At 54.0% G+C, this 14,467-nt stretch overlaps 1 protein-coding gene across 1 annotated transcript in view; it reads right to left on the bottom strand.

The window, feature by feature from the left end:
- The window catches only part of POLA1 (DNA polymerase alpha 1, catalytic subunit), a 2,033,948-nt gene that overhangs the window by 16,757 nt on the left and 2,002,724 nt on the right, over positions 1–14,467 (bottom strand). Inside the window, exon 36 of the mRNA XM_086934515.1 lies at positions 9,768–9,864. Within this exon, the coding sequence (XP_086790641.1) occupies positions 9,768–9,864 (97 nt within the window). The remainder of the gene's footprint in view (positions 1–9,767; positions 9,865–14,467) is intronic.

The raw sequence follows: 14,467 nt of genomic DNA, 5'->3' as shown, positions 1-14,467 counted from the left end.
AACTTCGGCACATTGATGTAGTCTGAAGGGGGGTGACGACTGTCTGGGGCGTCTTTGAGGTAGGGGAAAACTGACACCCCTGTCCTGCGCAGATGAGCTGCGACCAAAGCCATCACTTTCGTGAACACCCGAGGGGCACTGGTAAGGCCGAAGGTGAGCACGACAAACTGAAAAGGCTCCTAGCCTACCGTGAACCGCAGGTAACGCCGGTGGGCCGGTAGTGTGAAAATATGCATCCTGCAAGTCCAACGCTACCACACAGTCTCTCGGGTCCCGGGCAGCCAAGACCTGAGCCAGAGTCAGCATCTTGAACTTCTCCGTCCGGAGGAAGCGACTGACGTTCCGGAGGTCCAAGATAGGACGTAGACCCCCTTTGTCCTTCTTGGGGACCAGAAAGTAGTGGGAATAACAACCACGCCCAGGAATGCACTCAATGGCCCCCTTGGCCAAGAGGGTCGTGACTTCCTGCAGGAGAAGTGCCGAGTGTTCCCCTGACATGGGGTGATACTGAGGTGGCATGGCTGGAGGGGTGGACTGAAAGGGAAGGGAGTAACCCTTGTGGATGATCTGCTTGTCTGATGTTAAATGTGCGCCAGTTTGGGAGGTGGTGGCAGATCCTGCCACCCACCGGCGTCGGGTGCTCCAAAAAGCTTGGATTAGGAAGGTTTGGAGGTAGAAGCAGCAGGGGTGGAGGTGGACAGACCCCCACGCTGATTCCCAGACCCGACCCTGCAGAAGCCGCATCCATGGCAGCGCTGAGGCTGGTTCTGCACAGGCTTGCTGACGGAACGTGTCTGAGTGCCTCTGCCGTGGCCACAAAAGGAACGAAAACCAGGAGTGTCAGGGCTCTTTGCAGAAAGACCCAAGAACTTGGCTGTGGCCCGAGAGTCCTTAAAACGCTCCAGGGCACTGTCGAGCAAGTTACTTACCTTCGGTAACGATATATCTGTAAGAAACAGTGGTTAGTATTAGATTCCTTACCTTAGAATATCCCCAGGGGTCAGACTGGATCCGGAAATTTTTGCGTAGCCGTACCCTTGCGCGTCGGTAGGCGTCGTCTGCGGCTCCGCGTCCGTCGTCGGCGCCGTGATGACGTCGTCAGAGTACTTAGACGCCGCCTCCGCGTGCTGACGTCAGTTCTTAGACACAGCTTTTCCGCACCAGAAACGCAGAGCCATGTTAAAAACCAACACTGGTGCCACTGAAACTAGGGCCCTGAAAGGGGATGACCTTAACCCTAGATATCGGTTCGCAGAACGGGGAGGATGGGTGGGGCGGTAAGGAATCGAATACTAACCACTGCTTACAGATATATTGTTACCAAAGGTAAGTAACTTGTTCATCTGAAAAAAACAGGTTAGTATTAGATTCCTTACCTTAGAATAGATACCCCAGCAATACCAATCCCGGTGGTGGGTCTGCGAACCAATAATCACATCAGAAAGTCCTGGAGGATGGAACGGCCAAAGAAGCCATCCCTCTGGACTGGGCTGTCCAGGCAGTAGTGCCTCGCAAATGTGTGCAACGATGCCCACGTAGCTGCCTGACAGATGTCCTGCGAGGGGACACCCCGGCCCAGGGCAGTGGTAGCCGCCGTGGCCCGAGTGCAATGGGCCCTCAGCCCAACAGGAGACTCCTTCTTTGCCAAGGAGTAACAAGCCTTTATACACAAGACGACCCACCGAGAGATGGTCCGCTTGTGTACAGCCCGCCCCTTCTTAGCGCCCACGTAACAAACAAAGAGTTGGTCATCCACCCGGAACTGGCGGGTGCGATCCAGACAGAATGAGAGCGGTAGAGCCGCTCTTCCTCCTTTGAGGGATGCGGAGGCGGAAAGAAGGTGGGCAAGGTGCTAGACTGCCCGATGTGGAAGGTCGTGACAACCGTGGGCGGGAAAGAGGGTCTAGACAACCTTGTCCGGATGGACAGAAAGGAAAGGAGGTTTGGATGAAAGAGCCTGGAGCTCACTCACTCTCCTGGCAGAGGTGATGGCAACCAGGAAAGCAGTCTTCAGAGTAATAAGGCGGAGAGGACAGTTGTGTAGTGGCTCAAAGGGAGCGCACATCAGATAGGTAAGAACAAGGTTCAAGTCCCATTGAGGCATCACAAACGGAACAGGGGGAAACGTGTGTGTGATGCCTTTCAGAAAAAAACGAGTTACAATAGGGGACTTGAACAAAGAAGGTTGATCAGGCAGCCTTAGAAAAGCCGAAAGGGCAGAAAGGTAGCCCTTGATAGTGCCATGGGCAGAGCCCTGCTGGGAAAGAGAAAGAAGGAAGAGAAGAACCATGGAAAGAGGGGCAGAGAGAGGATCCACAGCCTTTGCTGTGCACCATGCCACAAATCTGTTCCACCTGCATGCATATACCGACTTTGTGGAGGGACGCCTAGCTTCCAGAATAACATTACAGACTTCAGGAGGCAAGCCAAATGGCCTCAACTGTCGCCGCTCAATCTCCAAGCATGAAGGACGAGAATGGACAGGTTCGGGTGGAGGACCGTCCCCTGTTGCTGCGACAGAAGGTCCTCCTGAAGAGGCAGACCTACCGGGGGATCGACTGACATACTGAGTAGCTCGGGATACCAGTACCTTCGTGCCCAGTCTGGAGCCACAAGGATGACTTGGGCCCGGTCGCGTTTGATCTTCTTTAGCACTCTGGGCAGAAGTGGTATAGGCGGAAAGGCGTACAACAGACTGCAACTCCACTCGCAACGAAAAACGTCTCAGAGCGAGTGCCGCCTTGGAAATTCCAACGCGCAGAACTGATGACATTGCGCGTTCTCTTCGGTGGCGAATAGATCTAACCAAGGCTCTCCCCACAGCAGAAAGAGACCTTGCGCCACTTCAGAGTTCAGACGCCATTCGTGATCCATCATGCACCGGCGGCTGAGTTCGTCCGCCCTGACGTTCAGAGAACCTGCCAGGTGTTGAACCATCAGGGTCACGCCCTGATGTTCCAGCCACTGCCAGAGGCGCAGATCCTCCTGGCAGAGGGTCCACGATCCCACCCCACCCTGTTTGTTGCAGTACCACATGGCGGTGGAGTTTTCCGTGAACACCTGCACTATACTTCACCAGACAGAGGGGAGGAATGCCATTAGTGCAAGCCGGATCGCGCGCAGCTCCAGAAGGTTGATGTGGAGCTGGGACCCTGCCGGAGACCAGAGGCCTCTGATCTCTGCCTCTTTCATGTGGCCTCCCCAGCCCTGGAGAGACGCATCCGTCACAACTACGTGCTCCGGTTGGGGAAAGGAGAGGGATCTGCCGCTGACCCAATCGCGGTCCGTGAGCCACCACTGCAGCTGTCTCGCAGTGCCCTCCGAGATAAGGACATGGTCGGACAGGTTGCCCTGATGCTGGGCCCACTGAAACTTCAGGTCCCATTGCAGAGCCCGCATCCGCCATCGGACGTGATGCACCAGAAGGATGCAGGAGGCCATCAGCCCCAGAGGCCGCAGCTTCAACCTGACCGAGACTCAGGATAAAGGCTGAAAGATCGGAATTAGAGCCTAATTATCCCGAAACTGCTGTTCGGGAGGATAAACCCGAAACTGCGCCGAGTCGAGAACCACTTCGATGAAGAGGAGCTTCTGGGAGGGGCACAGGTGTGACTTTGGCACATTGATAGAGAACCCCAGCTGGTGCAGGAGGTCTGCCGTCGTCTGGAGGTGGCTGATGACTGTCTGGGGCGAGCCCGCCTTCAACAACCAGTCGTCGAGGTAGGGAAGACTGAAACCCCTAACCTGCGCAGATGAGCTGCGACCACCGCCATCACCTTCGTGAACACCCGTGGGGCGCTGGTAAGGCCGAAGGGGAGCACGGTAAACTGAAAGTGCTTGTGGCCTACCGTGAACCGCAGGTAGCACCGGTAGGACGGGATGTGGAAATAAGCGTCCTGCAAGTCCAACGCTACCATCCAGTCTCCTGGGTCCAGGGCAGCTAAGACCTGAGCTAGTGTCAGCATTTTGAACTTCTCCTTCCGGAGGAAGCAGTTGACGTTCCGTAGATCCAAGATAGGGCGTAGGCCCCTTTGCCCTTCTTGGGTACCAGAAAGTAGTGGGAGTAGCAACCACACCCTACTTCTGGCCCAGGAACGCGCTCGATGGCCCCCTTGGCCAAGAGGGCCGTAACTTCCTCCTGCAGACGCCGCAAGTGATCCCCAACTCGCGGTGGTATTGCGGTGGCATGGCTGGAGGGTTTGCCTCGAAGGGGAGGGAGTAGCCCCTTTGGACGATTTGCAGCACCCACCTGTCCGATGTGACAGTGCGCCAGTGGAGGAGGTGATGGCGAACCCTGCCACCCACTGGCGTCACATGGGCCTGAAAGCACAGACTAGGACGGTTTTGAGGCGGATGCTGAAGGGGTAGGTGTGGACTGACCTCGCCGTTGTCCCCGACTGCCGCCACGGCGGTTTCCACGGCAGCCACCGCGTTGGAAATTAGTCTGCGGTGCGTGGCTGGCAGCACGTGTGGGGGCGCCCCTTCCTTGGCCACGAAAGGAGCGAAAGGCACCCGTTTGCTGGCGCAGGGCCGAGAGGCCCAAGGACTTGGCCTTAGCCCTGGAGTCCTTAAAGCACTCAAGTAAATGGTCTGCCTTGTCGCCAAAAAGCGACGGTCATCAAACGGCATGTCCATGAGTGTATTCTGGACATCGGCCGAAAAATTGGCGGACCTCAACCAGGCGTGGCGACGAATCGCCACTGTCGTTGCCACCGCCCTGCCCAGTGAGTCGGTGTTATCCAGCCCACACCGGATGGAATAACGTGCCGCATCTCGACCCTCGGCAAGGGTTTGGGCGAGTTTAGCCTTGACCTCCGCCGGGCATTCTGGCAGCACGTTCGCGACCCATCCCACAGAGAGTGGGTGTACGGGCTCAAGAGGCATGCCGTGTTTGAAGACCGCAGTCCCCAACTCAGGGAGGAGAATACCTTTTTGCCGTATTGCTCATACCTCTTGGATTCCCGATCGGGAGGAGGCGTCGGGAATGCGGTCTGGGAGTTGGAGACCTGGATAACCAGGCTCTCGAGGGTGGGATGGGTGGACAGGAAACAAGGGTCGCGGGGTGGTGGCATCTGGCCACGTTCCTATCTACAGGCGGCCCTGTAGCGGGCTTGGACTAAGTGCCCAAAAGAACGTCAGTCAAGGCCTCATTAAACGGCAGCAGAGGCTCAGCCGAGATGAACTGCGGTTTAAGGACCTCAGTAAGGAGGTTAGTCCTCACGGCCGCGACGGGGAGCTCAAGGCCCAAGGCCCTGGCCGCCCGCATCAACACCACACTGTAGGTTGCCTCCTCCTCCGTAGCCACGGTAGGGGGTGAGACAAAACCAGTGTCTGGCGAAGTATCCAGACCACTGGCATTCCCAAGATCACCTGTCCAGTCCTGCTGGAACTGACACTCACGTGTCAGAGGGTCCTAAGACCCCTCCCAATACACCTCATCACCAATTTCCTGATAATCAGGGTTGTCAAAGGATGGGGCTGGTTCGATGAAGTAGAACTCTCCAAGCGGCGTCGAGAGCGGCGCCCAGGGGCGCCATTCCGACGCCGGAACTGGGTCGAGGGAGGCATCGGGGACGGCGTCGCCCGAAGGCAGCGCCGGAGATGACACCGTAGGGACAGGCGCCGGTGAGGTCGTCAGGTCAACCGGCGACGACCCGAATCCGAAAGCGGATCCAGCGGGGTCCTGCGGCGCCGGGGCCGAAGCACCCGCCGGCGTCGGGCCGAAGCACCCGACCCGCTAGGGCCCCCATACGGGTCTCCTGGGCCCGAATGCGCCGCTGAGCCCGTCGGAGAGAGGGACCTCATGGCCATGACGAAGCGCTCGATCTCCCCCGGCATCGCTTGATGCCCAGGGACCGGGGGGTATGGGGCAAGTTCAAGTTCAAGGATTTATATAGCGCACTACTCACCCAGAGGGTCTCAAGGTGCTTGGGGAAAGGGGGTTCAGTTTTTGTCAAATAGCCAGGTTTTAAGTTCTTTTCTGAAGGAGATGTGGTTTTGAGTAAGGCGGAGGTGAGTGGGGAGTGAGTTCCAGGTTTTGGCCGCTAGGAAGGAGAAGGATCCGCCACCCATGGTGGATTTTCGGATGCGCGGGACTGCAGCGAGGGCTTGATTGGATGATCTAAGTTGGCGGGTGGGTGTGTAGAAGGACAGTCGAGTGTTGAGGCATTCGGGTCCAAGTTTGTAGAGGGCCTTGTGTGCGTGGGTGAGAAGACGGAATGTAATTCTCTTGTTGACGGGAAGCCAGTGGAGGTCTTTTAGGTGTCCGGTGATGTGATCTTGGCGAGGGATGTCCAATATGAGTCTCGCTGATGCGTTTTGGATGCGTTGGAGTTTTTTCTGTAATTTTGCTGTGATTCCGGCGTATAGTGTGTTACCATAATCCAGTTGACTCGTGACCAGTGCAAGGGTGACAGTCTTTCTTGTTTCGAAGGGGATCCAGCGGAAGATCTTTTTGAGAATACGAAGTACGTTGAAGCAGGAGGATGAGACTGCGTTGACTTGTCTGGACATCGAGAGAGAGGAGTCAAGGATGAAGCCCAGGTTGCGTGCATCGTCTGTGGGTGTGGGTGCTGTGCCCAGAGCGGAAGGCCACCAAGAGTCGTCCCAGGCAGAGGGGGAAGATCCTAGGATGAGCACCTCCGTTTTGTCTGAGTTGAGTTTTAGGTGGCTATGTTTCATCCATTCGGCTACTTCTTTCATGCCTTCCTGAAGATTAGATTTAGCGGTGTTAGGGTCTTTGGTGAGGGAAAGGATTAACTGGGTGTCGTCAGCGTAAGAGATGATGTTAAGGTTGTGTTGACGCGCGATGGAGGCGAGTGGACTCATGTAAACGTTGAAGAGGGTGGGACTGAGTGATGATCCTTGTGGTACTCCACAGATGACTTCAGTGGCCTCTGAGATGAATGGGGGAAGTCGGACTCTTTGAGTTCTCCCGGCGAGGAATGAGATGATCCAGTCCAAGGCTTTTCCTTGTATGCCGATGTTGCTGAGGCGTTGTATAAGGGTGCTGTGGCAGACTGTGTCGAAAGCGGCCGAGAGGTCGAGTAGTATGAGGGCCGCTGTTTCTCCGTTATCCAGTAGTGTTCGGATGTCGTCTGTTGCTGCAATGAGGGCGGTTTCGATGCTGTGTTTTGCTCGAAATCCGGACTGTGAGGGATAGAGGGAGTTATTGGATTCAAGGAAGGCGGCGAACTGGCTGTTGACGGCTTTCTCAATGACTTTGGCGGGGAAGGGGAGGAGGGATATTGGTCTGTAGTTTTTAAGTTCCGAGGGGTCTGCTGTGGGTTTCTTCAAGAGGGCGCTGGGGTCGGCGTGTTTCCAGCTTTCTGGGAAGGTGGCAGAGTTGAACGAGCAGTTGATGACATCACGAAGATGGGGTGCGATGATGGAGTCTGCTTTGTTGAAGATGTGGTGGGGACAGGGGTCGGTTGGCGAGCCAGAGTGGATTGAGTTCATTAGGTGGATGGTGTCTTCGGTGGAGATTGGGTTCCAGGCGCTGAGGTTGTTAGTTGGCGGTGTGGGATCTGAGGGGGATGGGGAGGGTTGTTCGCCGGGAGCGTTCTCGAAGCTGTTGTGAATGTCGGCAATTTTGTTGTAGAAGAAGGAGGATAGCGCATCGCAGAGGTCTTGGGAGGGAGTGAAGTCGTTGGCTGCTGCGGCGGGGTTGGTGAATTCTTTGACGATGTTGAATAGTTCCTTGCTGTTGTGGGCGTTGTTGTCGAGACGATCCTTGAAAGCTAATTTCTTGGTGGTTCGAATCAGTTGGTGGTGTTTGCGGGTGGCCGCCTTGAGGGTGGCCATGTTGTCAGTGGTTGGAATTCTTCTCCATGTTTTCTCAAGGGTGCGGCATAGCTTCTTGGATTGTTTAAGTTCATCATTGAACCAGGGGGCTTTTTTGCTGCCTGACATGATCTGGTGCTTTTTCAGGGGTGCTAATTCGTCAGCGCTGTGGGTGATCCATTGCTTGAGTTTAGTGGCCGCTTGGTTTGGGTCCAATGAGAGGGTGGAAGGGTTTTGGTTAAGTGATGTGAGGAGTTGATTGGAGGTGATTTTGTTCCAGTTTCTCAGAGAAAAAGGTTGTGGGCGGTTGTGGGTCAAGGTGGTTTTGTAGCTGAAGTGAACACAGCTGTGGTCTGTCCAATGGAGAGCTGTGGTGCGGTCGAAGATGTGCTTGCTGGAGGTAAGATAGGGTTGAGCGTGTGCCCGGCTACATGGGTGGGGGTGTCCACAAGTTGTTTGAGTCCGAGATTGGCCAGGTTGTCCAGAAGGAAGTTGGTGTTGTTGTCGTGTTTATTTTCAAGGTGGAAGTTGAGGTCTCCTAATAGAATGTAGTTCTCGGAGGCGAGGGCATGTGGGCTGATGAAGTCCGCGACGCCTGCGACTCAGACGGAGCCGCGTGGGCAGTGTCACCCGAACCCCCGGCCACGTTGCGCGAGCGTCGGGGGGAGTTGGAAGAGCGATGACGTCTCTTCGACTTCGTGTGCTTACCTGGCGACTTCGAGCCTGAAGAGTGATGTCGACTCCCGGAGCTACGATGGCTCCGACCCGCGACCGGTCCCTCTACCTCCGTCCGGACCGGGACCTCTCACGGCGCGGGCCAACTGCCGGAGCTCGAGCCGCTTGCGGGACCGCTCCCGCCTAGCTTTCGATGTCAGGGCTCGGCAGTCTGGGCAGGCCTTGTCGTCGTGATAGACGCAGAGACAGTGAAGGCACCGGCGGTGAGGGTCGGTTACAGACATCAGTCGGTCGCAGTCCTCACAGGGTTTAAATCCTGGCATCCCTACGGGCACCGTTCAGAGTCGAAGACTCGAAAATGATCAAAAGTGATAGCAAAAAAGTTTAGTCAAAAATTGACTAAGGTACCACTTTTTCCGGATCTGCGCTGCTGGCGCGGTAAAAAGAAGAACTGACGTCAGCGCGCGGAGGCCGCGTCTAAGTACTCCGACGACGTTATCACGGCGCCCACGAGGCCGACGACGGACGCGGAGTCGCGGACGACGCGCAAGGATACTGCTACGCAAAAATTTCCGGATCCAGTCTGACGCCTGGGGATATTCTAAGGTAAGGAATTTAATACTAACCTGTTTCTTTCAGATCTCTGGGTAATGGGATTTCAACACCAGCGGCAGCCTGTCACTGTATATTTATTTTAATTGGAAACACCTAAAAGGGCTGGTTATTTCTCTTATTCATGAAAAGTGGCAAAAAGATAGTGTGCTCAAAAGAAGGCTCCATGATTATGCTCAAGCCAGTAAGTGTAAAAATGGTCCAGAAATAGGTTTGGATTTATTTAGCATCAAAGCACAAGCTGGGACCTTCAGGGAACTCCTCACCCACCTGGCTATTCAAGCCCATGAGAGAACAGCACTGCCTCTTAAAGTAGCTAAAAAGATGTGTTTTGAGGTCAGGCTATGAAATGCAGGGGCCAAAGGATGTCAAACGATTGCTATCTTCCCCGCCCATAATGGGCATTATCCCATTTAAGTGTTAGGCATGTCCTGTGTTCCTGGCTGGCAGCGCCACAGTGCTCCTTGCACTAAAGTTATCAAAGCAGAAAAAAGGTTGTGTTATTCAGTTTATTGAATAAATTACAACGAAATAAATCTTCAAACACTCACCACGATCACAGAGATGTTACAACAAAAACACTTTTCTATATTTGAGATTGCCACATGTCGTTTGGTGGAACAGAATGCAAGAATGATAGCGTTACAGAGGCTAAACAGGTTGTAGACTTCACTTTCTGGGCAGCATTCGTAACTTACGTTTCTCTGGCTCAGAAAAATGTTTATCCACAGCGTAGTCCCAGTCAAAAATGTACCGATAGTAGCAGAGCTGAGCGTACAAGGCCTTGTCAGGATACTGCAGTACAAATTAAAAAAATATAGTTGTGAGTAAGCCTGATACAACACAAATGAAAATATGCTTCATTGACTTCTGTACGGGCTTTAGGGAATTGCAAAGGCCCTAAAGACTAAGATAATTCCAAGTTAAAGGGTATAAAACCATTTATTCAGGATTAACACTGGTTAAGAAACAGAAGCATGACTAGGTTCAGACAGTCATCCCTGATAATCAATCATCCCGTCTTTTTCAAGGACCCCCTCCACCCCCAAAAAACACTTTACTCTTCAATTGTGCTACATTTGAAATATATCAGATGTACTCTGTAAATTGGGTACAAAAACTTCGAACGAGTATTTCTGGATATGGTGACAAAATGTTAAGCGCAAATAAGTACAAAGCCTAGTATTGGCGTAGAAAATAAATATCCTGGACATGTATAGATTACAACTTTTTTTTAATAAAAAGAAAGTTTCTGCCTCGAATGACAGGAGTTTACAAGCCAGTCGACTAGAGTTTTCGGAATAGGGACATAGTTCTACATTCACTGCTCTGAAAGGTCAGCGCTAGGGCGGCGAGTGCACTGAATGTTGTCCCTGTTTCAAGGTTGGTTAAGGGGCCTGTCGCACGAGTTACTTACCTTCGATAACGACATATCTGTGAAAAACACTAGTTAGTTAGATTCCTTACCTTAGAATAACCCCCAGGCGTCAGACTGGATCCGGAAAGTTTTCGTCAGCAGTACCCCTGCGCGTCGATAGGCGTAGTCTGCGGTTTCGCTTCCGTCGTCGTGATCGCCGGAATGATATCGGAGCACTTAGACGCCGCCCTCACGCGCTGACGTCAGTTCTGTACATAGCTTTCTGCATATGGAACGCAGAGCCATGCAAGAAACCAACACTGGTGCCATGAAACTAGGGCCCTGAAAGGGATGACCTTAACCCTAGATATCGGTTCGCACAATAGGGAGAATGGGTGGGCCCGGTAAGGAATCTAACTAACTAATGTTTCTTACAGATATATCGTTACCGAAGGTAAGTAACTTTTGCATCTGAAAGAAATACCTTAGTTAGAATCCTTACCTTAGAATAGATACCCCAGCAACCCCGGTGGTGGGTCTGCGAACTAAGATCACACCAGGAAGTCCTGGACAATGGAACGGCCGAAAAAGCCATCTCTCCAGACTTGGTTGTCGAGGCAGTAGTGCTTGGCAAACGTGTGCAGTGAGGCCCATGTAGCTGCCTGACAAATCTCCTGCAAAGGGACTCCCCATCCCAGGGCAGTAGTAGCTGCAGTGGCCCGAGTGGAAATGGCACGCAGCCCCTCAGGAGGATCCTTTTTAGCCAAGGAATAACAGACCTTGATACACAAAACAACCCACCAAGAGATGGTCCGTTTGTGCACCGCCTGTCCCTTCTTAGCGCTTACGTAGCCAACAAAAAGTTGGTTGTCCACCCGTAACTGTTGTGTGCGGTTAAAGTAAAAGGAAAGTGCACCTGTTGGGTCCAGACGGTGGAGCCTCTCTTCCTCTTTCGAAGGATGCGGAGGCGGAAAGAAGGTGGGCAAGGTAGGGTGGGTCTGACCGATGTGAAAGGCAGTAACCACCTTGGCTAGAAAATCAGGATGAGTCCTCAGAACAACTTTGTCTGGATGGACAGAGAGGAAAGGAGGCTTAGAGGAGAGAGCCTGGAGTTCACTCACTCTTCTGGCAGAGGTGATGGCAACCAGGAAAGCAGTTTTGAGAGTCAGAAGATGAAGAGGACAGTTGTGGAGTGGCTCAAACGGAGCACACATATGGCATCAACTGCCACCGCTCAATCTCCACGCATGGTGGTGGAGGCTGGACAGGCTCGGATGGAGGACCATCCCCATCTGCTGCAACAGAGGGTCCTCCTGAAGAGGCAGTCAAATCGGGGGATCGATTGACAGACTGAGAAGCTCGGGATACCAGTATCTTCATGCCCAATCAGGAGCCACAAGGATGACTTGGGCCCGGTCACGCCTGATCTTCTTCAGCACTCTGGGCAGAAGTGGTATAGGCGGATAGGCGTATAACAGACCGCAACTCCACTCGCGACGAACAGCATCTCCGAGCGAGTGCCGCCTTGGAAACTCCAACGCAGGGAACGGATGACATTGTGCATTCTCTGCGGTGGCGAAATGATCTAACCAAGGCTCTCTCCACTGCAGAAAGAGACCTTGCGCCACGTCCGAGTTCAGACGCCACTCGTGATCCATCATGCACCGAAGGCTGAGTACGTCCGCCCTGGCGTTCAGAGAACCTGCCAGGTGTTGAACCACCAGGGTGATGCCCTATGTTCCAACCATGTCCAGAGACGCTGAGTCTCCTGACAAAGGGTCCATGACCCCACCCCTCCCTGTTTGTTGCAGTACCACATGGCGGTGGTGTTGTCCGTGAACACCTGCACTACACTTCCCCGGACAGAGGGAAGGAATGCCTTCAGTGCAAGTCGGATCGCCCGCAGCTCCAGTAGGTTGATAGGGAGCCGGGACTCCGCCAGAGACCAGAGGCCTTCGATCTCCGCCTCTCCCATGTGGCCCCCCCATCCCAGGAGGGTCGCATCCGTCACCACTGTGTGCTCCGGTTGGGGTAGGGAGAGGAATCTGCCACTGACCCAATCACGGTCGGTGAGCCACCACTGCAACTGTCTCGCAGTGCCCTTTGAGATAAGGACGTAGTCGGACAGGTTGCCCTGATGTTGCGCCCACTGGAACTTCAGGTTCCACTGCAGAGCCCGCATTCGCCACCAGTAGCCTGTGGCTGGACAAACGTGCGGGGTGCCTGTAGGAAGGTGGATATCGGACTATGGTTGCCCCCAACTTTTTGCCTCGTGTTTTGCTGGTTTTTCGACTTAGTTGACCTGGGGCCCTGCTATTCAGGGCCCCAGGCCCACTGCTCTCTCTGTAAAATGGATTCCATGTACTCTAGGTACATATCTAATTGGATACTGAGTCACCTTATCAGTCCCTGTACAGTGTACCTTAGGTACCCAGGGCATAGGTGCACACAGGGCCTACCAGGGGCTGCAGCATGTATTATGCCACCCCTGGCTGGCCATCCAAATCTGACACAACTGGCTGCACGACAGCTGGGGCAAGGTGGTGTAATCCCCCTTTGCTTTAGATACAGTTCCCTATATCTAAACCTAAAATGGACACATATATTCCTATCAGTCACTCCTATGGCAAGCCTTATCAATCCTGAAGGCAGAGTGCTTGGAATTATGTGAGATGGTGCTCTGGCATGAGCTGAGCCCGTTTGCAGCTTGCGGAACCAAGTCCTAATAGCTGTTCCATGATAACGCTACACCATATACTCTTAAGTGCATTATGAACCTCGCAGTCAAATGCTAACTTTGGTATAGCATTATCAAAACATGTCGAGTAAGGTGTCATACGAATTGGAATACTACCCCCTCGCCAATTCTGGCGACGCGGGTAGCATTCCACCCATCTAGAGGGACACGACATGTATGTAACTGTGAACCCCGGTTAAAGTCAACTCGAGCCTCAGTATCACAAAATGGATGCTGCCACCACAGACACAAGTCTGACCTCCTGCTGCTGGGAGTCCTTCCAGCGAGGGAGGCTTGGACAAAGGGTTTCCTGCCTTGGGAGGTGCTAGCACCACCCCAGACAGGATTTTGTGTATTAGGTAGGACAGGGCTGAAAGGAATGAGACATGCCTGGGGCACACAAGGTGTCCCTGTGCATACTCCGGTCTAAACCAGTTCCTGGGGCACTCCAGCCCCAGAGCTGGCGCAAGACTGGACAAAGGATAGGGGGTGTAACCACCCCCCTTCCTGGTCCCACCCAGGGGAGGGACCTAGTCGTAGTGCAGCCCCCTTTAGCTGAATAAAGGTAGGAGCTGGACCCATTCCAAATTAGATTATCCTGATCAACTTTACAAGAAGAAACTTTGGACTTCGACGTTCTGCTCCACAGAAGACTGAAGAAATCTCCCTTGTGGGCAAGGAGTGTCCACCCTGCACAAGCAGGCACCATCAGCGTACAGCGGCTTCCCTTTGTCGTCTTCCTGCAAGGATCCAGACTTCAGAGCCCAACGAGCCCCGGATTCCCAGACCTCTCCGACCTCTACCCACATCTGCAGCACAGCTGAGACCCGTGGGTGCGACGAGACAGGCGGGACCGGCCATCTTGAAAGAAGCAGCACTTCGCTGCAGCACGACTTCAGAGGCATCCTCGACCAAGTGCTTTGGGGACTGAGAAGCCCCGACCCCGAGCAGCTCCTGCACCGAAGACCAGCCCTCCAGCATCCACGAGATCTGCGTGGGCCCCTTCTGCCCGTTTGCTGCTCGACGCGTTGTCTGGTCACTCACCGGCTGGCTAGTGACCTCCTAGACGACGAACTCCGACAACTTTGCTGCTGGTCTGGTTGCTCCAGACTGGCCCTTGCTCTCTTCCAAAAGAGGAGCACCCCGGACCCTCCTGGTCCACTCCAGACGCCGTTTCGCCTCACCGCATGGGTTGCCTTTGCCAAGGCCTGTTGAACCCGAATCCGGAGAAGACACCGCCGACAGCGAGAGCTTGCGTGGGACAGCTCGTGCCTCCATCCTGGTCGTCGAAGACACCACCTGGT

The sequence above is a fragment of the Lissotriton vulgaris genome, chromosome 8, assembly GCF_964263255.1.
Source record: "Lissotriton vulgaris chromosome 8, aLisVul1.2, whole genome shotgun sequence".
In the NCBI taxonomy this organism is placed as follows: Eukaryota; Metazoa; Chordata; class Amphibia; order Caudata; family Salamandridae; genus Lissotriton; species Lissotriton vulgaris.
The sequence above is the reverse complement of the archived record's forward strand: the minus strand, read 5'-3'. Positions and strand labels throughout refer to the sequence as shown.